Source organism: Panulirus ornatus, chromosome 34 (assembly GCF_036320965.1).
Source record: "Panulirus ornatus isolate Po-2019 chromosome 34, ASM3632096v1, whole genome shotgun sequence".
Taxonomy (NCBI): Eukaryota; Metazoa; Arthropoda; class Malacostraca; order Decapoda; family Palinuridae; genus Panulirus; species Panulirus ornatus.
This window is the reverse complement of record NC_092257.1, coordinates 1,552,634-1,579,539: the sequence shown is the minus strand read 5'-3', so window position 1 is coordinate 1,579,539 and position 26,906 is coordinate 1,552,634. Positions and strand designations below refer to the sequence as shown.

Here is a 26,906-nt window from a genome sequence, read left to right as displayed (position 1 = left end):
TCCTGAAGTGGTATGTAGATCCTTCGGAGAGAAGCGTTGGCCCTCGTAACCCTTTACTCTTCCACGTTTGGGACCCCACTTTCTTGTTTATCTGTCAACAAAAAACGTGAGTTGTAGGAGCAGTTGTTGTTCGTGGTGATGGCGTCAGTTCTGGCCAGCGGCTAGCAAAAGTGTATATCATGCCGTAAACCATGGTCGACGGTGGGATTAGTGTGGTAAGTAGCATGATTGATGGTGGGATTAGTGTGGTAAGTAGCATGATTGATGATGGGATTAGTGTGGTAAGTAGCATGACTGATGGTGGGATTAGTGTGGTAAGTAGCATGATTGATGGTGGGATTAGTGTGGTAAGTAGCATGACTGATGGTGGGATTAGTGTGGTAAGTAGCATGATTGATGATGGGATTAGTGTGGTAAGTAGCATGACACTGACTACTTGTTCCTGGGGAGGTGTCATGCATTACTCCCCTTAGCACCGTGTATGACAAGCAGTTGCCACGACCTTGACATACCAGGTTTACAATGATCACTGGTTCGGGAGGCGTCAAGATTGACTGAAATATCGCCGGATCAAGAAAGTGCTGAAGCAGTTTCTTAATCCCGATGAATTTCACAAGTGCTGACGAATGCCAACAGAAGACACGGTGATCAGCCAGTGAAGCTGGTGCCCCAACCTCCTCATAGTGAGTTACCGCTATCCATGAGCCAGACCGGGATGCACCTGCCTTAGGGAAGACAATGAACGCTCACACATTCCCCACGTACACACCTCGCCATAATCTATGACCTGTTCATTAGCCACCCCATTAAAAATACGCTGTCACATCAGACACCCCAAGGGACTCAGTGAATCACGTCAGATGCCATGGTAGAAGCATGACATCACATTATACATCCCGGCGAACCTAACACTTGCCATTATCCACAGGGAGCGTTTGAGCTGCTTGGAGCAGTGGCCGTGATGACCAACTGCGCCCTTCTGTGCCTGTCTCCCCGCGTGCGTCCGCTGGCTCCAACCACCTCCCCAGTGGAGTGGGTCTTGATGTTCGTCCTCCTGGAACACCTTATCCTGGCCGCCAAACTGTGCCTCATGTGGCTCGTGCCCAACCAGCCGCTGTGGGTCCGACAGGCCCTAGAGAGGATCACCTACCAGTCCAAGCTTGCTCTCAAGAACGAGGTGAGGTCACGTCACACGGTTGCTTCCTGGGGTTCATGACCGAGGCGTTCTCTGGGCAAAGCTTTGTCATCTTTTGTCACACCTGAACATCACACTTGCTGCTCTGTATAACAACATCCTCTCATTCCTAATTTCGATGGACTTCAACCAGAATTTACATCTTGAAACTGCTTGTTAAGGAGAACTTCACGGTGACGTCTTAAGCAGTACTTCACGATGCCTTTCATTTCCTTAATACAAAACAGATTTTCAGTTGTAATTAACTTCTCATTTCTTAATGGAGAATTTCTAATCATTATTTTTTTTCAGGAAATCACATTTCAGACTAACTTGGCCAGTTTGCTCTCAACTCTCCCGGGGTTTCGGGCTCTTCAGCTCTGCCAAATAATTCCCATTAAAGATGCTGGAGTACATGTTCTTGATCCACACGTACAAGGACACTTTGACCATGAATTACTTTTTTCTTAATCCTTGAGTGAGATGGATCTTAAGTCGAGCACAACCTCTCCTGTCATCTCGATGGAGTTGGTTACGATAATTGCGACGTGACTGCATCATGGCCGGTAACCGGAAACGTAGCACTGGTGGCTGCACGTACAACCATACAGGGAAGGTTGGGGTGCCAGTCAGTAGCCAGAGCTGTTCGGATGAGAGAGCTTGGGATGTGAGTCAGTTGTTGTGCGCTAATGATACTGCGCTGGTGGCTGATTCGTTTCTTCGGTCTGTCACATTACTGTACACCTAAGAAGTAATTCATGGTCTGAGTGGCCCAAAATATTATTTTTCTCCTCTTAACAGTCATTATTTCACGGCCTATCCTACAACAAGCTTTGTTTCGTATTTTAATCTGACCCAAAATCAAAACGATTATATCACTGGATTCGTCCTCCTGTTAATAGGAGCATCTCACTTGCAATGGCCTGTTTCCCAGAACAACACTTCCCTATCATCCACTTTACTACCCCATTCATTGGGTCCCACTTACACTTAACAAAGGCCAAAGGTCTTCTTATTTTCGTCATAGACTTAAGTGAGCTTCCGCGTGACCAACTTCTCAGGAGACGACGTATTGAAAACTTATGATGCATTCTGTGCTTGACGTGGCCACTAGGGTGATGTTAACTTATGATGCATTCTGTGCTTGACGTGGCCACTAGCGTGATGTTAACTTATGATGCATTCTGTGCTTGACGTGGCCACTAGTGTGATGTTAACGACCACTCTGTCTATGCCTTTCCCAGCGTGGTAAGAAGACCCGACGTCATCTGTCTCGAAGGTTCAGAAGCGTCCATGGGATGCCTCGCTCTGGGTCGCGATCTCGAGGCACCACGCCCGTGGCGCAGAACGGCGGCCTGCGCCACCGCACGCCACCCAGGGATTACCGTGACTACCGGGACTACTAACCACCGCCCCGGCCCCCTGCTCCGCCTGTGACACCAACACCTGCAGCCGTGAGGGCCAAGAGGGTTGCTGCGTGCTGGTCTGAGATGCTGGAGACCCTGGGGCTCGAACACGGAAACCTGGAGGCTGAGTGGCCCCATTCCAGGAATTCTGGAACTGCTGGAAGTGGCCCAGAGACCACGAGTGACAGCTTGGTGCTCCAGCAATGAATCACTGCCTTGGAAACATACGTCCAGACGCCCCGTGGAGAATAACTATTCCAGCCTGTGACTCTTCACCGTGATCCCCTTGATAATGGTAACTGGGAATTGTAATGGTTTGAAGGGTTATGGCAGTTGTCATGTACAGAATGAGGCAGTCGTTCATGTGAACACACACAAACCAGTGGTCGAATCCAACAGGTCGACTGGTTGATGTCAAGTTGTCACTGTCATCTCGTCTTCCATGTAAGGTATACTACGATAGTAAACGTCTCTATTTAAGCAACCGAATCTTTTATCCACTTGACGTAGTATAGCTGATCACGTAGGTCTGAGTAGGATTGTTTTAATGCCTCTGTACTGTACATGGCAACTGAAATATAGGATGCGTACATCACTGATGTATTGCCTCCTAAAAACTACATGTTCAGCGTGATCCAGAAGCTCAATATATGTGTCATCGTTCGAGTGATTAAAAAAAAAACAAAAAAACTCTTGATTAAAAGCTGTTCTAAAATGCCTGAAGTCAGGAGAAGACAAGAATAATATTACGATATAAATATTGTTGTTCTCAATAGCTTTTTATACGTGGATGTTTTGATTTGTAAACAAACTTGCCAACCTTCCCACTGCTTCAGCCAAGTCATGTCACATGTCAACATGCTGTCCCCCTCCCCCGGGTACTTTAGAGGGAGGGAGGGGGGGGGGGTGTCGTCCTCCCCCACCAGTTGTAGACAAGTCGGTTGTGATCAAAGATGGTGCATTGCCCCCTCCTTCCCCCGTCCCGGATAATTCAAGCAAGTTTTCATCTCTGTTCACTTCTGCTTACCTTCGTGACCCACGAGATGCAGCCATACCGTAAGGTCTCATAGATGTAAACTAATTCCCTCGATCTCACCTCCGCCTTCCACAACCCCCCTGGAGAATTCGTGCCAGACGGCGGTGTTCAACTCTCCCGGCACTAGCCAACCCAGTAGTTCATAGAGCAGAGATCAAAGCTTAACCCACAAATCAGTAATGGTACGACTAGAAGGCAACAAGAACCTGCCTCCCTGTCTGCCTCCCAAGTACTCGGGACACAAGACATGTTAGGCTCACGCCTGGAGGTTGTCAAGTTTATGCTGAACTAATGTCTCGTTAAAGAACTTCCTTGCAGTAAATATGGTTAATGTAGTACACAATAGCTCAAGGTTAATAAAAGGCACTAACTTCATCCAGTTAGGAAGGCTGTGTGGCTTAGGTGTTGTCACTAGTAGGGCTAACTGTCTGTTGGGGTAATCATTTCGCTGGTATATTTCATAAAGGTGAACTTAGGTAACTTGGGTACGATAAAGTTAGGGGAAGGTGACGGGAGCCAGGTCGTATGTACACAGGTATAAAACCGTCTGTAGGCAGTTGTGGACTGACTAGTGTAACTGGAGTCTGAGAGAGTGAGAGGTGGAAGCTTGAGAATGATAAAAAGTTTTACAGGAACGAGTTTTCATCGTTTATTAAAAGTAAATATCAATTGTGAAAGTTTCGGCGGGTTTTCTGAGGAGGAATGGCTGGTTCAGCTGAAGTGAACGAGCAGTGGATGGGTTACTGAAGTGAATCTTAAGTGGTTCGGGTGTTGATGCTTAGGTAGATCAGAGCTGAGGGTGGTTCGAGACCAAGTAAGATCCGAGCTGTGGTAGAGTGTCAGACCTGTGGAGAGGAAGAGACTTGGGTAGATTCAAGAAGGGGGAGGGGCACAGGTGTGGGTCGAGGGTGAAGCAGACCACAGCTGTGGAGGGTAAGGTACACCCCAGCAGTACATGGGATCAAGGGTGATATCATCCCCAGTAGTGGATGGGTCGAGGATTAGGTGTACCTATACCGAAGTCGAGGATGAACTAGACACTAGCTTTGGAGGAGGGAGCTTGAAATAACTGCAAGTGGGGTAAGGATGTGGGATGCATGTAGTTGAGTTGGACCGCAAATTCAAGTTAACCAAAGCTTTACAGCAAGGTTAAGGGGGGAAGGAAGGGGTGGATAGATACCAGTTTAAAAGTGTAGGAAAATACACATTACGAAGTACAAGGCACCTCAATCTGCATATATATATATATATATATATATATATATATATATATATATATATATATATATATATATATATATATATATATATTGTAACTAGGCTCTTCATAGACCAAAATCGAGTAAAAGTCTCGAGTTAATCTTGGGTAAATGTCATACGACACCAAAAATGACGAAAGGTAACAAGCTGGTTTAATTGCCAGTAAGAACATCTAGCCATTATACGGTATAATAAACGTACAAACTGCATGTTAAACCAGTAGGTCGACTCATGGAGAGGTGATGCTGCGCCCTGAGTAGTTTTCCCGAGTTACTGTTCACCAGTAAAGCAAACTTTAAATCCTTCATCAACTGAGTGACTGCCTCCTGCATATTGCATCAATCATTTGTATAATCATCTTCCATCGCGGCGTAAAGTTCGGAATATCAAACCTGTATCGTCTGAACTTTCTGATGGTCTGGTATAAGTCATTTAAAGTAACGATAATAAAAAAAAAAACGCCCACAATACGAATCAATACCGACTGCACTCGTGTACCTTCCTTCACTCGTGTCTACAGCAGCACATCTTACACCTCAGTTACCAAACGTTACTGTCGAGGATAAACATGAATCACTTGAATAAAGAAAGAATAAAGATGAATAAACAAGTTTATCTCGTTACACGGATCCAGTATCAATTGTGCCAACAACCATTGCTAGGTTGTCCGCAGTATAACTAGCATTACCAAGGCTAGCATTTTTTTTTTTTTTTTGTTTTAAGAGTAGCAGTTAAATTTTATATTCTTTAAACATATAGGTTATAATAAGGTGCACTTATAACTACATATAAACAAAAAGTGCTTACACTGCAAAACTAAACATACAAAGTGCAAAATGCAATAACTATTATATATATATATATATATATATATATATATATATATATATATATATATATATATATATATATATATATATATATATATATATATATATATATATATATATTGTACGATTCAACTGGTAAACTACAGGGGGAGGACAAACTACCTTAGCAGGTGCAAGATGCTACCACAGACAATAACATTATTAGTCCACATTTTTCTTTCTTTAATCCCAAGTTTGCTGAAGTATTTGATCTAGTCTCCCGTAAGTAGCAGCTGTGATAGAGTATATTATTATTTCCGTGTGTTTGTGTAGTGATCACGTGACGTGAGTCCAGCTTTGCCGAGCTGCTACGTCAGCCATGGCTTGTTTACACTGTTGTATATTGTCATGTATAGATCCACTTAAACTGACACAATAGGGATGGAGTGAGGAGGACTGAATGGACATGTGTAAATTTTTTTGACTAATTTAAGATCGGACGAAAAAAAGAGTGGAACTTAATGCTAAATAAAGTACATCTGAAAACCGTGTGTTTAAGTCTGTGTATATTATCCCCTCAAAATTCTGTTCAGCTGTGGCTACTTCACTTGTTCTATTTTGAAATAACGTCGGAAGGTTGAAGCAGATGTGAAGACACGCCATACTTAATATGTATTTATTTTCCTCTTCCTTAAACCCTTTATCGCATTTGATGGATTCCTGTATATAAACTAATTTTCCTCTTTACTTCCAAGGTTTTGATCGACTCGCCTGATCTTTCCTGAATTTGTGTATAATTACATGGTCGGCCTTAAATGTGTTTAACAATAACAATAAACCTAAAATCATTACATTAAGAGATATTCTTGAAGCATCATAGTGTGTGTACACGTACTCGACCACCAGCTCTGAAACTACAACGCAAAGTCACCGAACGGGAAGCTGTATCACTGGCGGTTCAGGCTCGTTAGAGAAAGCCTCATGACAAGGAAGTCAACATTTCCCTGCTACTATTAGGCTTTGAAAAAGTCCTGGACAAGTTTTCCAAAGGGTTCTAGGGTAATATATATATATATATATATATATATATATATATATATATATATATATATATATATATATATTTCTTTTTTTTTATATGCTTTGTCGCTGTCTCCCGCGTTTGCGAGGTAGCGCAAGGAAACAGACGAAAGAAATGGCCCAACCCACCCCCATACACATGTATATACATACGTCCACACACGCAAATATACTTACCTACACAGCTTTCCATGGTTTACCCCAGACGCTTCACATGCCTTGATTCAATCCACTGACAGCACGTCAACCCCAGTATACCACATCGCTCCAATTCACTCTATTCCTTGCCCTCCTTTCACCCTCCTGCATGTTCAGGCCCCGATCACACAAAATCTTTTTCACTCCATCTTTCCACCTCCAATTTGGTCTCCCTCTTCTCCTCGTTCCCTCCACCTCCGACACATATATCCTCTTGGTCAATCTTTCCTCACTCATTCTCTCCATGTGACCAAACCATTTCAAAACACCCTCTTCTGCTCTCTCAACCACGCTCTTTTTATTTCCACACACCTCTCTTACCCTTACGTTACTTACTCGATCAAACCACCTCACACCACACATTGTCCTCAAACATATTTCCAGCACATCCATCCTCCTGCGCACAACTCTATCCATAGTCCACGCCTCGCAACCATACAACATTGTTGGAACCACTATTCCTTCAAACATACCCATTTTTGCTCTCCGAGATAATGTTCTCGACTTCCACACATTCTTCAAGGCTCCCAGAATTTTCGCCCCCTCCCCCACCCTATGATCCACTTCCGCTTCCATGGTTCCATCCGCTGCCAGATCCACTCCCAGATATCTAAGACACTTCACTTCCTCCAGTTTTTCTCCATTCAAACTCACCTCCCAATTGACTTGACCCTCAACCCTACTGTACCTAATAACCTTGCTCTTATTCACATTTACTCTTAACTTTCTTCTTTCACACACTTTACCAAACTCAGTCACCAGCTTCTGTAGTTTCTCACATGAATCAGCCACTAGCGCTGTATCATCAGCGAACAACTGACTCACTTCCCAAGCTCTCTCATCCCCAACAGACTTCATACTTGCCCCTCTTTCCAAAACTCTTGCATTCACCTCCCTAACAACCCCATCCATAAACAAATTAAACAACCATGGAGACATCACACACCCCTGCCGCAAACCTACATTCACTGAGAACCAATCACTTTCCTCTCTTCCTACACGTACACATGCCTTACATCCTCGATAAAAACTTTTCACTGCTTCTAACAACTTGCCTCCCACACCATATATTCTTAATACCTTCCACAGAGCATCTCTATCAACTCTATCATATGCCTTCTCCAGATCCATAAATGCTACATACAAATCCATTTGCTTTTCTAAGTATTTCTCACATACATTCTTCAAAGCAAACACCTGATCCACACATCCTCTACCACTTCTGAAACCACACTGCTCTTCCCCAATCTGATGCTCTGTACATGCCTTCACCCTCTCAATCAATACCCTCCCATATAATTTGCCAGGAATACTCAACAAACTTATACCTCTGTAATTTGACCACTCACTCTTTATATATATATATATATATATATATATATATATATATATATATATATATATATATATATATAATATACACACACGAGTAGCCGGCCTCTACCTGCACGTGGTTACACTGCAAATGAAAGATCACCTTTAAGGACTACAAACATCATTATCTGAAGAGTACTTTCTTCGAAGAACAGCTAATTCTAAACAAAACGATCCTTTCCCTGCTACTGACTGTAGCTCAGCATGGAAGCTGCCAAGTCCCATTAAAGGCCCTGGGGTTGTAGTTGTGGTTGCACCAGTAGGCGAGCCCAGCTGTACCGGGAAACAACCAGAGAATTCTTGATAACCTCACTACTATAACCTCGGCAGGAAATGTGCGCTCCAACAACAAAAATCAATACTTAAAATATCTGCTTTATTTACAATACAAGGCTTTTACGAACGTTTAGTTCAGAAATTCATATAGAAATTTATATATATATATATATATATATATATATATATATATATATATATATATATATATATATATCACCAAATACATGGACAGTTACACAACAAAGATATGAAACTATGGCGGTCTAAGATACACAAGAGTGTGTGTGTAACATATTACAAGACGGCCTTCCAGCGAAGACCTAGACAGCGTCGAAGATGAGACCTGCAGTTCCCACAGTGAGAACTGAAGGTCATGAAGGCGCAGACTCGTCCAGCTGAGTTAAGTACAGAAAGGTGGCAGATACACCCGGACGGCTGCGACACACACACACACACACACACACACACACAGTCGTGGCATCACAAGGCGAGCTGATGATGATGGACGGATTCAAAGTTTCGACTCAACGTTTGTCCAACTGTCAACGTGGTGCGCGAACAACACGTCTCGCGGATGCCACCTTCGCCCTCCGTCATCTAGCCAGACCGATGCTTCCTGAGAAGGAATAAAATGAAACCCTAAAGACACACAAACAAATGAAGAGGGACAGTACACTACCGAAAGACAACCTCGAGCAAAAACATGAGAGCAGGTGGAAATGTGGTGGGGAAAGTGGAAGAAAGTACAGGTATGGACGAAAGACAATAATAACAGGTCACCAAGAAGAACGAGGAAATGAATACTTGAAGCAAAACGAAGAAAATCAGTGAAAATAAAAATTCTGGGAGAAAAGAAAATTAATTTGGATACTGATACACGCGCGTTCCTGACGCTAACGCGGGAAACGGCGGATATATATATATATATATATATATATATATATATATATATATATATATATATATATATATATATATATATATTGGAAAGGCTCACAATTTTGCGCGTGATCAAGATATTCCTATGAGTCCACGGGGAAAATGAAACACGGTAAATTCCCAAGAGCACTTTCGTGTAATAATCACGTCATCAGGGGAGACACAAGAGATAAATATAACAGTCTCTTCGATGTATATCAACTGACTTATATTTCTCTCTTGTGTCTCCCCTGATGTGATTATTACACGAAAGTGCACTTGGGAACTTATCGTGTTTCATTTTCCCCGTGGACTCATAGGAATATAATATATATATATATATATATATATATATATATATATATATATATATATATATATATATATATATATATATATATTGCTCTAAGATCCCTTTCTTAAAAAGGTCCTAAAGTTACTCCTTGCTCTATGACTGCATTAATAGCAAAATGAAATAAGTTCTGACAATACTGTAATCCTCATGATACAGCTTCTCCAAAAAATGACTTTTCCACTCGCGACGTAACGTCTTGCAGGATGAGTCTGGTAATATATGATAAAACAACAATGAGCATCGTTCATTGGCCTTAAACACGTTCAAACCATAGGTCAGTAGCCTATACAAACTGGCTTAACCCTGAGCATTTCTACAGAATTCCTAGCCATTTCTTTGCAAACTTTTCACTCGGGACCCAATGTGAACAATGCGACTATAATGTTCTCAAAACTAACAAATTTCAGAGAAGCATGCAAGCTGGCTACTATAAGGTCACCAAAGTATTAGGTTAAAATCTTCCATGGAAAGATATTGACCCAAACCTTACCGTGACCTACAAAAGACTTCGACACCGTCACTACTGACTGGTTTAAGGACAATGCGTTACTTACCCAACTCCTCAAGTATGAGACATAGGACGGTGGCTAGTTGCCAGCAGTAGTACATCTATAAAGGAAAAAAAATTCCAATTAGTTTCATCCGTATATGTCGTCACTGTATGTCATCTGTATCATTCATGTCCACTTAAAAAATTTAGGCAAGGTGTTGAAAGCAATCTAACTTCAAATCATAACTTGTATTTATCAAGCTGGCAACTCTGGGTCACCCTTAAAACCACACCCATCCCTACCTCAACCTTAAATTCGACTCCCTCGACCCTATCTTTCTCAGCCTTACCCTTAACTTTGTTTATGACTGGAGGAAAAAGTAACCCCCCTCCCAAACGCACAAGCCTCGCCCTACTCTAGCCTAACTCCGTCCGTTCCTCCCTGACCTATTGTGACCTTCATATCTTGCCCTTCCGTACCTTAAAGTTCGGGTCGTCAGCATAGGCTTTCTTCTCAACGGTGTCCACCATCGTTGCCACAGTGATGACCTTGCTCGGCGCCTGCTGCGGGCACAGCATAGCCATGCTGCGGCACATGAATCATAAATCAATCTTAGCAATCCACAGGTCATGTGAGGCTGAACATTCTCATCAGTAAGACAGAGAAATTCAAACAAAAAGCAGATCAATCTCAGGTCATATTTCATAATCAGTCACAAGTCAAAGGCGAGCATCAGATCAAACACCATGGCCAGCTCAGGTCAACAACACAGAAAGCAATCTCAGGTCATCCTTGCAACATGTAAAGCCAAACAGAACCAACATAGTTTTTTAAGATATCATTAACAGAGCCACGTCCATAAACAGGACCATCCGTTCATACACAGCAAACTGTTCATGATTTCTGAGCAAAGACAAGTTATATCAAGCCACACACGGCAAAGGGCCATCAAGACTTTGTGACTGACTCGATATCAAAGTTCACTTCACGTCACAAAGACAGTATATCACGTATCTCAGGTTCATTCTCATCATACATTACCTCTGATTTAACAGTCTTTATAGGACTAATGACGTAGGTCCTCGCTTTGCTGGGTTGCGTACTGCCTATCTGGGTAGACCAACTGTTAGAAACACTGTAGTGCTATTGGCTCGTCATATGTCAAACTCTCTCATATGAGCTGTAAAGGACTTGATCACTGACGAGCTACTATGAAGTTAGTGGGTCAAGACAACTTACAGAGAAAGCTATACTAATTCGGTAAGTTTACGACACTGGTGGGTGCAAGACTGGACGAGACCAGGGGTGGTCGCCACGGACCACGGAACGTTTCCCGACACAGCGGATGGTCTCCACTCCTGATCTACGACCGAAGTCGTTATGGCTAACCACAAATTCCTTCAGAGAAAGATGTTGCCAGGGGCTCCGCCTGCGCGGTTACACTGCAAGTGTAGTCAACTCCATAGAGGCATCTTATCACTGTCTCCCGTTCACGAAATTAGCCCTCGAAAGGAGTCTATGTTTCCCTACTACTTTCGGTACCACTAGAAGACTTTACAATCAATTTGAAGTAAATATAATTAAATATATACGTGCACCACAAACGGAAGCACGCCTGCCACCTTCAACAACGATCAAACAAGAATGAGTTACAGTGCTGCTGTGGTACATACGTCAAGTGAAAATCACACATGCCAGTACATGAGAGAGTACTTATACTCACCAGCATTATACAAGAACCAAGTGCCTCAACGGACGAAACTTAATGCAAACGATACCCTTCGCTTTCATCTTTATCGACGCCCAGGAATAACACTAAATTTTACAAATATGCGCAAAAACTAGTCTTTAATCTGATGGAAAACTTTTCAACAACGGGTAGCCAAGGTCGGGTAAAATCCTCTCAACGGAACTCATGAACAAACCGTCCAAGTATAGATAATTCCTAAGTCCCTCGCTATGGAAAAATCCACAGGAACTGGTCATCCACGTAACCGTTAACATTAGCATAACATTAACATCAGTTCTAAACCTAGAACACTTGCAGCGAAATTATACTTCTAGCAGTTTGACGGTCAACGTACAAAAAAGATTCTTGACAAAACTATAAACAACTTGAGGTACACTTACATGAACTTCTTGCAGTACTGTCGAAAGACCGGGGTAATCTCTCGGGACCATGGAGATTTGATGCATCTGAACCACTTCCAAATCCTTCCCTGGATGAGACAACGTGCGGGGCAAGACAGGTTCTGCAGGTAACGTAGAGAAAGCCTCTGGCTGGCCATAACCAAAGCGAGATCATGTACCCTACGAAGAAACTCGTAGCTCGTTATGTACTCGTACTTTGAGTTTTCAGCGTAGGTTCTCCGAGTACTGTAGGCAACATGAGACAAGGCCAGGCCACCAGACGAGGCCAGGCCACCAGAGCTCCAGGGTAAGCTGCTCCTGTGTAGCGGACGAGCAACGTGGAGCGTTCTGTGAGCGCTTTCCCGGACAAGTGTGGTGGTGTTGGTCCGCGAGGCTCGCACAGCATAATTGGTTGGAAGCATTGGGAGAACGAGGAATCAACTGTGGTGTTGAGGCTGAGGGCGCAGCAAGGGGATAGGGAGTGGTGGAGGGCGCACTGCGGGAGGATGGAGCAATGGAGGGAGTACTGCGGGAGGAGGGTGTGGTGAAAGGCACAGGAGAGGAGGGGATCCAGGTTGTGTTGTAGGGTGGAACTAAGGGAGTCGTGTCAGCTGTATGAAAATCAGACGCTGGCTCTCGTGTAGCCTGAGGCACAGAACAGGGAGGTAAACTGGCGCAGTAGGCTGTTGGAGAAGGGATCTGGCTGGCTGAGTAGACTGTTGGAGAAGAGACCTGGCTGGCTGAGTAGGCTGTTGGAGAAGAGATCTGGCTGGCTGAGCAGGCTGTTGGAGAAGAGACCTGGCTGGCTGAGTAGGCTGTTGGAGAAGAGACCTGGCTGGCTGAGTAGGCTGTTGAAGAGGAGACCTGGCTGGCTGAGTAGGCTGCTGGAGACTGTATAATAACTCTATCGTTGACTGGTGAAGTCGGGGTCTGGGTGCTCAAATAGGCAGATGGAGAATGGGTGGCCAGGTTAGCAGTGCAAACTAAGGAAGGCATCAGGCTGGAGGTGTACGACAGAGAGTAGGTTGGGCTGGTGATGTAAACCGACGGGGTAGGGGAGGATGGAGTCGCGGAATAAACTTTGGCAGCAGAGGAGCATGGATCCTGCGGAGCTGGCCCCATTATCGGTGGGGTACGGACAGCTTCCGATGGCGCGGAGGCCGCTTCAGATAATCTCCGTGACGAAACTGCTTTTTTCTCAGTCGTCAGGAACTCGAGTTGACGATGATGTATTAGCGCCTGTGTGTCTATCCGGTCTTCAACGGCTGACACCAAGGCAGCCATCTCATCCTCGTGTGCTGGTCTATCTTCGACGTCTGGATTATGGTTAGAGTTTGCGTATCGCCAGTACATATTGGCAGAAGTGGACTGCCGCGTCATATAGCTAGACATATGAGCACCCGCACAGTTCCTCAGTGAACACCGGTGGCGTAAGGCTCTTCTCAGAGGTAGTGTTGCTATCTCGTCGTCAGGGGGATTCTCATCATCGGTGTCCACTTCAGTCCCACAGTTATCCATCAACGTCACTGTCTGACAACCAATACTGGTGAGTATTCGAACGAAAAGCGGCGGTATTCGACAAATATTACACAGCAGCTCCACAAGCTACAGACGGTGGGTCACATGTGGAATTCTGTACGCTTGGCGGAAGGCAGTCTTTTGAGGATAAGCCACACAAGCTTTCACAGTTTCTCGTCGGTCTTGGGCCCCATACATAATGAAAGTATGTGGTCTTGGCATTATCTTCAACACTTGGAGTAAGTGTTAACGATCTTTCGGTTGCTGGGTGTATCTTGATGACGGTATTAATGACCCTGGCAATTGACAAGGATTCAAGCCCAAACATCCAATCAATTTCTCGTCAGGGTATGGATATGTCACTTCCAAAGCAGGTCACACTGCTCAAGGATTACTTATAAATTGTAGAACATCAGCTCACAATTGTTGTTATGGTACCGCTCCGTCAGGACTGCTCTCTGAAATAATATGTTATCATTACGTCTTGTACCATCTCAGCAGTAAAATCGAGCCTACTTTATGGTTAGAGTACTTTCACTAAATATAGTTATAAGCTACCACTAATACACACACACAAATATACATATATATATATATATATATATATATATATATATATATATATATATATATATATATATATATATTGCTTTGTCGCTGTCTCCCGCGTTAGCAAGGTAGCATGAGGAAACAGACGAAAGAATGGCCCAACCCATCCACATATATATACGTACACGTCCACACACGCAAATATACATACCTATACATCTCAACGTATACATATATATACACACACACAGACATATACATATATACACATGTACATAACTCATAGTCTGCCTTTATTCATTCCCATCGGCACCATGCCATACATGAAATAACCCTCTCCCCCCTCATGTGCGCGAGGTAGCGGTAGGAAAAGACAACAAAGGCCACATTCGTTCACACTCAGTCTCTAGCTGTCATGTATAATGCACTGAAACCACAGCTCCCTTTCCACATCCAGGCCCCACAGAACTTTCCATGGTTCACCCCAGACACTTCACACGCCCTGGTTCAATCTATTGACAGCACGTCGACCCGGTATACCACATCGTTCCAATTCACTCTATTCCTTGCACGCCTTTCACCCTCCTGCATGTTCAGGCCCCGATCATTCAAAATCTTTTTCACTCCATCTTTCCACCTCCAATTTGGTCTCCCACTTTTCGTTCCCTCCACCTCTGACACATATATCTTCTTGGTCAATCTTTCCTCACTCATTCTCTCCATGTGACCTGGCCATTTCAAAACACCCTCTTCTGCTCTCTCAACCACACTCTTTTTATTACCACACATTACTTCTCCCCGTGGACTCATAGAAATATATATATATATATATATATATATATATATATATATATATATATATATATATATATATATATAACGTTATGTTGGAGAGCACAAATGGGTATGTTTAAAGGAATAGTGCTTCCAACAATGTTATATGGTTGTGAGGTATGGGCGATAGATAGGGTTGTGCGGAGGAGGGTGGATGTACTGGAAATGAGATGTTTGAGGACAACATGTAGTGTGAGGTGGTTCGATCGAGTAAGTAATGAATGGGTAAGAGAGATGTGTGGTAATAAAAAGTGTGGTTGAGAGAGCAGAAGAGGGTATATTGAAATGGTTTGGTCACATGGAGAGAATGAGTGAGGAAAGATTGACAAAGAGGATGGATATACGTGTCAGAGGAGGAGGGAACGAGGAGAAGTGGTAGACCAAATTGGAGGTGAAAGGATGGAGTGAAAAAGATTTTGAGCGATCGAGGCTTGAACATACATGAGGGTGAAAGGCGTGCAAGGAATAGAGTGAATTGGAACGATGTGGTATGCCGGAGTGGATGTGCTGTCAATGGATTGAACAAGGGCATGTGAAACGTCTGGGGTAAACCATGGAAAGTTTTGTGAGGCCTGGATGTGGAAAGGGAGCTGTGGTTTCGGTGCATTATACATGGCAGCTAGAGACTGAGTGTGAATGAATGTGGCCTTTGTTGTCTTTTCCTGGCGCTACATCGAGCATACGCGGGGGGAGGGGTTGTCATTTCATGAGTGGCGAGGTGGCGTCAGAATGGATGAAGGCAGCATGTATGAATATGTACATGTGTATATATGTATATGTCTGTGTATGTCTATGTATGTATATGTTGAAATGTATAGGTTTGCCTATGAGCGTGTGTGGGCGTTTATGTATATACATGTGTATGTGGGAGGGTTGAGCCATTCTTTCGTCAGTTTCCTTGCGCTACCTCGCTTACGCGGGAAATAGCGTCAAAGTATAATAAATAAATAATTTTTATAGTGCTTCTACAGCTTCATTTAAATTGCAATATATGAAGAAAAACAGTCTTTATAATGCAATACAAGGTCGGATTTTTTTTTTTTTTTTTTTTTTTTTTTTTTGCTTTGTCGCTGTCTCCCGCGTTTGCGAGGTAGCGCAAGGAAACAGACGAAAGAAATGGCCCAACCCACCCCCATACACATGTATATACATACGTCCACACACGCAAATATCGCAGATATCGCGTCTATATAATGCACAACTATACGTGACCTGGGAGCTCTAACATTCAAAATATTTCTAGATAAAAAAGTCACGTGATACCCAGGCTTAAAGTGAAGGGATCATATCAACGTCCAACCAATCCCCTGCATTCTCGAGACTTGCAAACAAATTTGTTAATCTATAAAATTTGGTATATCGTCTATATAATCAAAATTCTTTTCTCGCCTAGATCCAAGGCTTCCAAACTACAAACACAAACGAAAACCGTAAAGGTAGGTGACATCTCAGATGGTGCAAACTTCCCTAAGATGACGTTTTCACGAACACTAATATTACTTACAGCCACATCTGTAGCAAGTTTGATCATGTAGTTAATGATGGCAAAATGGGAAGCAGAGATGATACTCAAAGACAAGATATTCAAGGAAATTGTAGAAATGAATTTAAAGGGAAACAAAATTGGAAATAGGGGTAAGTAGCCATGATAAAAGTCACTGCTGTGGATGGAAGGACCTATAAGCACCTCGATACATTCTGCAGCACATACAGAGGGAAGGTCAAACATTGGATAACCAAACAGTTTCGGGATGTAATACGAAGACGACTTATTTTGCCTTGCCACATGGACAGCTATTTTGTTGTGCACTCCTCCCCATCCTACAGACAGTGGCTCAAGAGGAGGATACAGAGTGGAAACAATGTACAAAGTATAGACCCCAATGACTGAAATACATTGCAGGTTACATAACGTGAAAATTATTACCATGGTTTGGGCAAACCAATGAAAGATTCTGCAATTTACACGGTTTACAACACTTTGACCACAATGACAGGATTACGTATTTTGACAAACACAAGAACTATTCATAATATCCAAAGTTATGCTGCAAGAACTAGTGCCAGCAAGCATAAAAAATAAAGCAAGTAAAGGGTTTAGCAATGAGGAACATACAAACTTTTATACGAATATCGTGAACACGGTAAAAACTTTTCCATAACCCAACGGGGAGTACACTGTCAGCTACAAGAGAAGCTTAATCAAGCTACAAGGATTCAAGAAGGAAGGATTCTAGATGATGTAAAAATATAAGAGAAACTGAAGAGAAAGTTTCAAGTATTTTCACTAACGTAATTACCCTACAACGTCAAAGAGACAATGGGAGTTCTTGGAAAACAAATACCCTTACAAACGAAGCATTAAGAGCAGTCATAATGCGAGGTTAGAGGCATAAATATGTCCATTACGGAAAAGAAGAGCACAGTTACGAGTTTCAATTGTTTAAAGTACATTGATAACATCGTGGGAAATAACCGAAATTTTGAGGCCATCAATATCAAGTAAGTCTTAAAAATGTACAAAAGTACTTTGTATAGGATGTGGATGAATGCAATAAATAATAATGAAAATTGTGAAAATGGACGTCATTCACTAGCAAGAAAAAAAGTAAAGTACAAGGAATGGGATCCTAGTATAAATGTTGTAGTCCATCCCCTGCGTAGATATCAACCTGCTACAAACAGGTAATGGCACAAACAGTTTACCATTATCAGCAGTGAAACATGCCTGCCTGTACGATACTGATTGCTTTGAGCCAAGGCTTTAATATCTATGCAATAATACGAGAAAAACGTTTTACTGAAATTCAATGGAATATCCTTTTAACCGCGATGCGTTGCTGCTTTCGAGACAATGCTTAAACAGACTTTGTTTTTGAGGTCAGCTAGGTACTTAAAATGGAATGTATAGTATAGTAAGTAGGTGCTGTCCCATGAATGACTTTTGGTAAATTAGCACTACTTTCTGCATGATGCTAACAGCGTACCTTTTAAGGGTATCCCATACACAAACAGTCCTTACCAATATATGCGAATGCTTCGAAATCTTGGCTGAAGAGTGAATACTGTATGTAATGTATGTGCACAGAGTTCCTTCAGGGGGGAAACGCCATTAATCAAAAATACTTCATGAATGTGCAACTTTATAAGGACCTCGATAATCAATTATCAAACAACAGAAAGAGCCACTCATATCCAATAAATTCCCAACAAATATATCAATCGGTAGTATAATGTAGTTACTACATAACGTCGTTCTAGTAAATAGCAATACATTACCTCACCCCATCAAAACATGTGATCTGATGTGCAGTATTTCATTTCTGAAAGTACCTGTTAACCTGTTCATTTCTGAAACTACCAGTTAGCCTGTTATCCATCCATATGAATCCCAAAATAAGGTAGGCATCTAAATTCCAGTAATTACCGATACTTATATTTTTGTATAATAAATCCACATCGGTAATAGAGACCTCACTTCGTGCACACAGGTAAAAGCTGAGCCGACTAACAATAAATCGTACAATTGCAAATATGGTGAAGTGACGTCATGGGCAGAGCTTCCTTAAATATTCATTGTCTAACAACTGAAGCCCCCAATACTACTTACCGATACACACACGGCAAACGCTAAATAACGCGACAGAATCTAACGATACCAGTTACCTTTAGCTACGAAGATAACATTAGTCTCCATTCTAGCAATAATCCCTGTCCTTGTCACACCTTCACTAATACAATCACACTATATAACCACGTAACCACATTTACTGGGAATGCTCAGTCTGCATTAACCAATTATGGTCTAGATCAATCAAAAAGACATGGGAAAAATTATAGATGTATCAATAAAATCTGTCAAGTTGGTTAGTTGGGTTTTAGGCTTATCAACTGCCGGGGTCATGAAGGCCCTTAACGTCTAACTATACCCAGTAAGTCAAGTCTTTAGCACTGCCTACTGTGCTATAATTCTACAAATACATACATACTCCATCTCACCGTAACAGCCAATGGTAATCCTTACAAAATGCATCATTTCCTTTCTCGAGTTTAGTAGTACCATAATTTCGTCTAAAATAATCAATTCTGTGCATCTGGCAATGAAAATATCACATTAACAGCTGCAGGCCTGTGTGGCAACAACTGACTGACTCTGTGACCGAGGACACTCCACATGATTCCCTACATAGACTCCCCAGGTCAATCAACTATTTAAACAAAATAACTGACATTTAAACAAAATAACTGACCTATTTAAACAAAATACGGACGCCTTCTCTTCGAATATCACTCTCAATCCTAACCCGGCATGCAACTGCTTTCTTTTCAAAAAGGTAAAAAACAGTAATTTCTTCCAATGTTTTAAACTGTAAAAATATGAAACATTAAATATGTATATATATCCTTAAGATCAGTTCAACTTTTACCCATACCCTGAACAGCCAAATAAAACTGTTACCTAGATGGTAGGTCAGGAGAAACCACAGTACGAGCGAGACAGGAGGGTCAGCATGAGAGCACACGGACGTCTTCCTTCGACAGCAACGTTATACAGACTGGGATACAGTGACGCAAGGTGGAGGGTTGCCTTGGCCGAGCCGACAAACATGATGCCACTTGTTCAAGTCTTTGGATCATTTACGGCCAACAACAATATCCCACACTTCTTTAAACGTGTAACCTCATTTTTGTCGTCTTGTTCTTATACCTTTTATACATTTCCTCTTTTCCTCCAAAGCCCACAGGGTGGATGGAGTCATGTACCTTTTACACGCTAAATCAAGAACGTTTAGATGCAAGATTATACCAGAACGGATGTCATTGGTTGTTACCGTTGTTATCCTTTTAAAGTGCTACCTTAATCTAGTTCCGCTTGGGGGGAAATAGAAAAAAAATTCAGACCAGTGTGTCATCACAAACTAGTTCGTATTACCCTTCTCTTAACCTACGAGACGGGTATTCCTAACCCCATGAAATTAAATGTATCGTCTGTGCACGTCACTAACAAGTATACAAAGACTACTATACGGTCCAAAACGCTCAAATCGTTTATGGCATGGATGCCCCACTACTTTGACCAAAATGAAAATGAAAGTGAAGCAGGCAAGAAGCATCCAAGCCCCCACACAACCCCAGGCGACACAGGGTACCTCCACGTTACAAGACTGATTAACAGTTGAATAACACAAAAACAATAAGGATCCTTGTCACATACGTTCTGCGATCAGTAAATGTGGCAAACTTTCTCTAATCCATCCAGAGCATGTTAAAAATAAAATTGCTCTGAACAGCGCCAAATTAACACACTTGCACTGCCCTGAATAAAGCAAAAGCAACATTATATACACTACGATTCCCAAAAAGCTGTCGTTAATTGACAAAGTATCATAATTTACACTTGGAAGGACGTTCAATATGATACCCATAAGACCTAATCTACACCGCCATAAATCAAATGTTTACAAGGCAAGTGTAATGTGGCCTAACACTTTAATAGTTTAAGCTGGATGCGATTCACTGCTTTCTGAATCAATAAACAAAAAAGTACACAACTTAATCTTAAAACATACTATAAGAACCATCGAGAACCACGTACATATTGCTCCAGACCAGTATCGTCCTCTTCTAGGGGGGATTAACAAAAGGGAGGCACAAACATGTACCTTCTCTATGCTTCACTCGTCTTCCACCCCCCCCCCCACCCAAACAAACACACACACACACACACACACACACACACACACGTTAGCGTCATATACAACTACAAACATGGAGATTAAAACAAGGAAAATGTGCGTGATGTAGAGACGAAGCTAGGACGCCGTATGGTAAACATGTGATTGTCCAAAACATACAACGAGCGTTCATAAACTTATCATTTACAAATTTTATCAACAATAAAGTTATCTAATTTGTATAGACCATCACTAATATCAAGATTATAATTCTTTATGTATCTAATGACAGAAGATTTAATGATATTTCTCTTGGTAATAGAGTTAATAACTGAGATGGTGTTACTCCAGTCAATACAATGATCATAGTTTTTAATGTGATTAAACAAGGCATTTGATTCTTGTCCCGTTCTTATGCTATATGATCACACTTGCCCATGATTATTGTATAAAGGCGAAATCACACTCCAGTAGTTCATTCAATTCTATTTAACCTAATTTTTTTCTACACATGCGACACGACGTTTCGTGGAGACAATCAACCTCATCAGGCGCCAGTACTTAACAAAATTATTCAAATCCCAACATCACACTTGCTTCAGGAATGAGGGGGTACCACAGGCTCAGCAACTCACTAGAAAAGGTGGACATCATCTACTGTGGTCACCAGTAGGTTACTGAGGCCTCCAAGTAGTACCACTGATTGCTTGGGTTGCTATCCGATTAACACATTTTATTTGCACAGTAAAACATGACTTATCAAAAGTTTTAAATACACACACGACAACTAATGTCATTGCCTCCACGTAATGTTGCTTCCATTTTGTTCATTTTTAACAAACGATTGAATAATACTGATTCCATCAAGGTGTCGTAATATGGAATTGAAACTGAATCGGTTACATGGAACTACCTTGGGCACCACAGGCAACCAGCTAACCAGGTCAACCCCGGCCACCTGACCCTCCTTAATCACTATCCCTTGCAAGGGTTACGACCAGACATAGCAGACAGTACAAAATGTTACGACCATTAATGGTAAGCAACATAAAATACAGAATGCACAATGAAATTAACTTTTTCATCAAATCTCTTACCCGCCACAATAATGCTTTGTAATTTGGTTGCTTACTTTGACTTTGGTGTGCAGATCAGTAGACGCACCATGCATGTTGGGCGTCTGTATCATGGTAAATAGACTGACAGATGCCTTGCATATGTCTATCCACCAAGATGGCAGTGAGAACACTGAGGCCGTTTCCCAGGTCCCGGATTCAGCGACCCAGCAGTTAGACTATCAGCGTAGTTTACATATTGCATTCATAGCAGCGATTTTCTGTTGTCATATTTCACACTCATTATCTAATATATCACTGTCTCTTAGTGCACGCTGTAGTATATACTATAAAAAAAAATTCTCTTACACCACAACGGCGCCCATAAACATTGCATATCGCATTCTAATGCCTTGTTTACTCACGATAAAAACTATGATCATTGTATTGAGTGGAGTAATGCCATCTCAGTTATTAACTTTTAATATCGTTGAATCTTCTATTATTAGACACACAAAGAATTATAATCTTAATATTAGTGATGGTCTATACAAATTGGATAATTTTATTGTTGATAGAATTTGTAAAATTATAAGTTTATCTTTTTTTTTTTTTTTTATACCTCGTCGCTGTCTCCCGCGTTTGCGAGGTAGCGCAAGGAAACAGACGAAAGAAATGGCCCAACCCCCCCCCCCCCCCATACACATGTACATACACACGTCCACACACGCAAATATACATACCTACACAGCTTTCCATGGTTTACCCCGGACGCTTCACATGCCTTGATTCAATCCACTGACAGCACGTCAACCCCTGTATACCACATCGCTCCAATTCACTCTATTCCTTGCCCTCCTTTCACCCTCCTGCATGTTCAGGCCCCGATCACACAAAATCCTTTTCACTCCATCTTTCCACCTCCAATTTGGTCTCCCTCTTCTCCTCGTTCCCTCCACCTCCGACACATATATCCTCTTGGTCAATCTTTCCTCACTCATTCTCTCCATGTGCCCAAACCACTTCAAAACACCCTCTTCTGCTCTCTCAACCACGCTCTTTTTATTTCCACACATCTCTCTTACCCTTACGTTACTTACTCGATCAAACCACCTCACACCACACATTGTCCTCAAACATCTCATTTCCAGCACATCCATCCTCCTGCGCACAACTCTATCCATAGCCCACGCCTCGCAACCATACAACATTGTTTATGAAGGCAATAATTATTGTCTGTCTTGGACAATCACATGTTTACCAAATGTCGTCCTAGCTTCGCCTCTTCGATGTATATCAACTGAGTGTTATATTTCTTTGTTGTGTCCCCCCTGTTGATGTGATTATTACACGAAAGTGCACTTGGAAACTTATCGTTTTATTTTCCCGTGGACTCATAGAAATATCTAGATCACGCGTAAAATTGTGATCCTTTCCAATATATATATATATATATATATATATATATATATCAGCAACATATCTTTTGGGAAGCATATCTTCTGCAAGAATTAAATGGGTGCTACAATTTTTTTTCTTTATTCCTGACATTCAACTTTATTGAATTTGCAGACTGAATATATGATTTATCATGTGTTGATGATAATTATATATATGATATGCTTTAAAGTATTCAATTGGCTTATTCATTAAAACTGTAATCGCAGTTTCTGATAATGAGATGAGCATATCTTTAATCGTCAATAATAAAAAACAATTTTTGTTTTCCTACTTGTTGCCGTTTCCCACGTTGGCGAGGAAGCACTAGAAACAAACCTCGCCGCTCACATTCATTATTTGGTTGTCATGTGTGTTGTATCAAAACTGCAGCCCCCAATCCTCAATCAGGCTCCACAGACTTTTCCATGGTTACAACGACTGTCTCAAATGCCCTGGTTGTTCATTAAGAGCACCTCCACCCCTGTATACCACTTTACTCCAATTCACTTTATCCCATGCACGCCTTTCATCCTCCTGCATGTTCAGGCCCTGAGCACTTGAAATATTTTCACTCTGTTCTTACATTCCCAGTCAGTCTCCCTCTGCTCCTTGTCCCCTTCACTTTGGACACATGTATACCCTTTGTCAACCTCTCCTCACTCATTCTCTCCATATGTCCACACTATTTCTGCACAAACTCTTAGTCACACTCTCTTTATTACGACACCTCTCTCTTACCCATTTATTACTTAACACCTCGCATCACATTTTGTCCTCAAACATTTGATTTCCAACACAATCACCCTCCTCCACACATCCTAATCTATAGCCCATGTCTCACATCCATATACCCATTTTCATCCTCTCAGATAATGACCCCTCTTTCCACACAATCCTCAATAGTCACCAAACCTTTGCCCCTCACCCACCCTATGAAACTTCCATTTCCATGGTTCCATTCATTGTTATTCCCACTCCCAGGTGTATAAGACATTTCACTTCCTCCAAATCTTCTCTATTCAAACTCACACACCACCTAACCTGTCCTGCCGTGCTAAACCCAGTACTCTTGCTTTTATTCACATTCATTCTCAACTTCCTCTCTTCACACACTCAAGCTCAGACACCAACCTCTGTAGTTTTTAAATCTTCCACTTATGCAGCCATCAGCAAACAACAACTGACTCACTTCCCAGGCCACATCATCCCCTACAGACTGCAATCTTGCCTATCTCTCTAAGACTCTTGCATATACCTTCCTCACCACTCCATCCATAAACAAGTTAAACAACCATGGTGACATAAAACAACCCTGACAGAGACTAATTGTAACCTGGAACCACTCACTCTGCTCTCTGTGTACTCACACACGTTTTATTTTCTCTATAAAATCCTTTTACAGCTTCTTTTAGCTTTCCTCCCACATCATTTGCTTGTAAGCCTTACACAGGCATCAACCCAAGCCATAAGACTCCAAATAAAATTTTTTGTTCTTCTAAGTATTTCTCACACATACTTTAATGCAAACACCTGACCTACACATCCTCTACCACTCCTGAATCCCAGTTTTTGAAACTTTATATAGTAAGACTAAATACATAATAATAATAATAATAATAATAATAATAATAATAATAATAATAATAATGATAATAATAATAATAAATATTTTATTTATGATACTTTGATGCTGTCTCCAGCGTTAGTGAGGTAGTGCAAGGAAACAGACAAAAGAATGGCCCAACCCACCTACATACACATGTATATACATACCTATACATTTCAATGTATACATATATATACATAAACAGACATATACATATATACATATGTACATAATTCATACTTGCTGCCTTTATTCATTCCCGTCGCCACTCCCCTAAACATGAAATGACAAACCCCTTCCCTCCCCACACATGTGCAGGGTAGGGCTAGGAAAAGACAACAAAGGCCACATTCATTCACACTCAGCCTCTAGCTGTCATGTATAATGCACTGAAACCACAGCTCCCTTTCCACATCCAGGCCCCACAAAACTTTCCATGGTTTACCCCAGACGCTTCAAATGCCCTGGTTCAATCCATTGACAGAACACCAACCCTGGTATACCACATCATTCCAATTCACTCTATTCCTTGCACGGCTTTCACCCTCCTGCATGTTCAGGCCCCGATCGCTCAAAATATTTTTCACTCCATTCATTCCTTCCACCTCCAATTTGGTCTCCCACTTCTCGTTCCCTCCACCTCTGACACATATATCCTCTTGGTCAATCTTTCCTCACTCATTCTCTCCATGCGACCAAACCATTTCAATACACCCTCTTCTACTCTCTCAACCACACTCTTTTTATTACCACACATCTCTCTTACCCTTTCATTACTTACTCGATCAAACCACCTCACACCACATATTGTCCTCAAATATCTCATTTTCAACACATCCACCCTCCTCCACACAACCCTATCTATAGCCCACGCCTTACAACCATATAACATTGTTGGAACCAGTATTCCTTCACACACACCCATTTTTGCTTTCCAAGATAATGTTCTCGCCTTCCACACATTTTTCAACGCTCCCAGAACTTTTGCCCCCTCCCCCACCCTGTGACTCACTACCACTTCCATGGTTCCATCTGCTGCCAAATCCACTCCCAGATATCTAAAACACTTCACCTCCTCCAGTTTTTCTCCATTCAAACTTACCTCCCAATTGACTTGTCCCTCAACCCTTCTGTACCTAATAACCTTGCTCTTATTCACATTTACTCTCAGCTTTCTTCTTTCACACACTTTACCAAACTCAATCAACAACTTCTGCAATTTCTCACCTGAATCAGCCACCAGTGCTGTATCATCAGCGAACAACTGACTCACTTCCCAAGCCCTCTCATCCACAACAGACTGCATACTTGCCCCTCTCTCTAAAACTTTTGCATTCACCTCCCTAACAACCACATCCATAAACAAATTAGACAACCATGGAGACATCACACACCCCTGTCGCTAACCGACATTCATAGAGAACTAATCACTTTCCTCTCTTCCTACTCGTACACGTCTTACATAATAAATAATAATAATAAAAACTGTATACGTCTTATTTGTTGTCATTTGTTGTGAAAATGGCCATTAACACTTTTCCTGCTAAGAGAATTAGTTCATGTCTGAAATGAAGATTTTTCTTATATAAATCCACAGGATGTGTATTCCTTTAAAGAATTTAGATGAGAAAAACAATTTGACAGAAAATACCTGTAGAACTGCTGAGATAAAAATCATGCACTCACTTCCAACAAATTTGCTTTTAATGTGCCAAAACC

At 41.8% G+C, this 26,906-nt stretch overlaps 2 protein-coding genes across 8 annotated transcripts in view; one reads left to right on the top strand and one right to left on the bottom strand.

Annotated features, from left to right (window-relative positions):
- Axs (Abnormal X segregation) overlaps nt 1–6,231 on the top strand; it is an 88,224-nt gene extending 81,993 nt beyond the window's left edge. For all 4 annotated transcript variants that reach the window (XM_071682190.1, XM_071682188.1, XM_071682191.1 and 1 more), the window contains 2 exons: nt 929–1,177; nt 2,419–6,231. In XM_071682190.1, the coding sequence (XP_071538291.1) occupies nt 929–1,177; nt 2,419–2,580 (411 nt within the window). In that variant the 3' untranslated portion in view covers nt 2,581–6,231. The remainder of the gene's footprint in view (nt 1–928; nt 1,178–2,418) is intronic.
- A 2,468-nt stretch (nt 6,232–8,699) lies between these two features.
- On the bottom strand, nt 8,700–22,377 carry LOC139759750 (uncharacterized). Of its 4 annotated transcripts, none has more exons than XR_011715138.1 (5): nt 22,219–22,377; nt 12,511–14,486; nt 10,860–10,965; nt 10,444–10,498; nt 8,700–9,232 (listed from the first exon to the last, which is right to left on the bottom strand). XR_011715138.1 is itself a non-coding variant. In XM_071682187.1 (5 exons), exons 2-5 carry the CDS (start codon nt 12,930–12,932, stop codon nt 9,210–9,212), a joined length of 606 nt encoding a protein of 201 aa, XP_071538288.1. In that variant the 5' UTR covers nt 12,933–14,486; nt 19,871–20,026; the 3' UTR covers nt 8,700–9,209. The 4 variants fall into 4 exon arrangements, 1 of the variants encoding a protein (XP_071538288.1); XR_011715139.1 differs by lacking the exon at nt 22,219–22,377 and adding an exon at nt 21,008–21,107; XM_071682187.1 differs by lacking the exon at nt 22,219–22,377 and adding an exon at nt 19,871–20,026.
- Between the last annotated feature and the right edge of the window lie 4,529 nt (nt 22,378–26,906).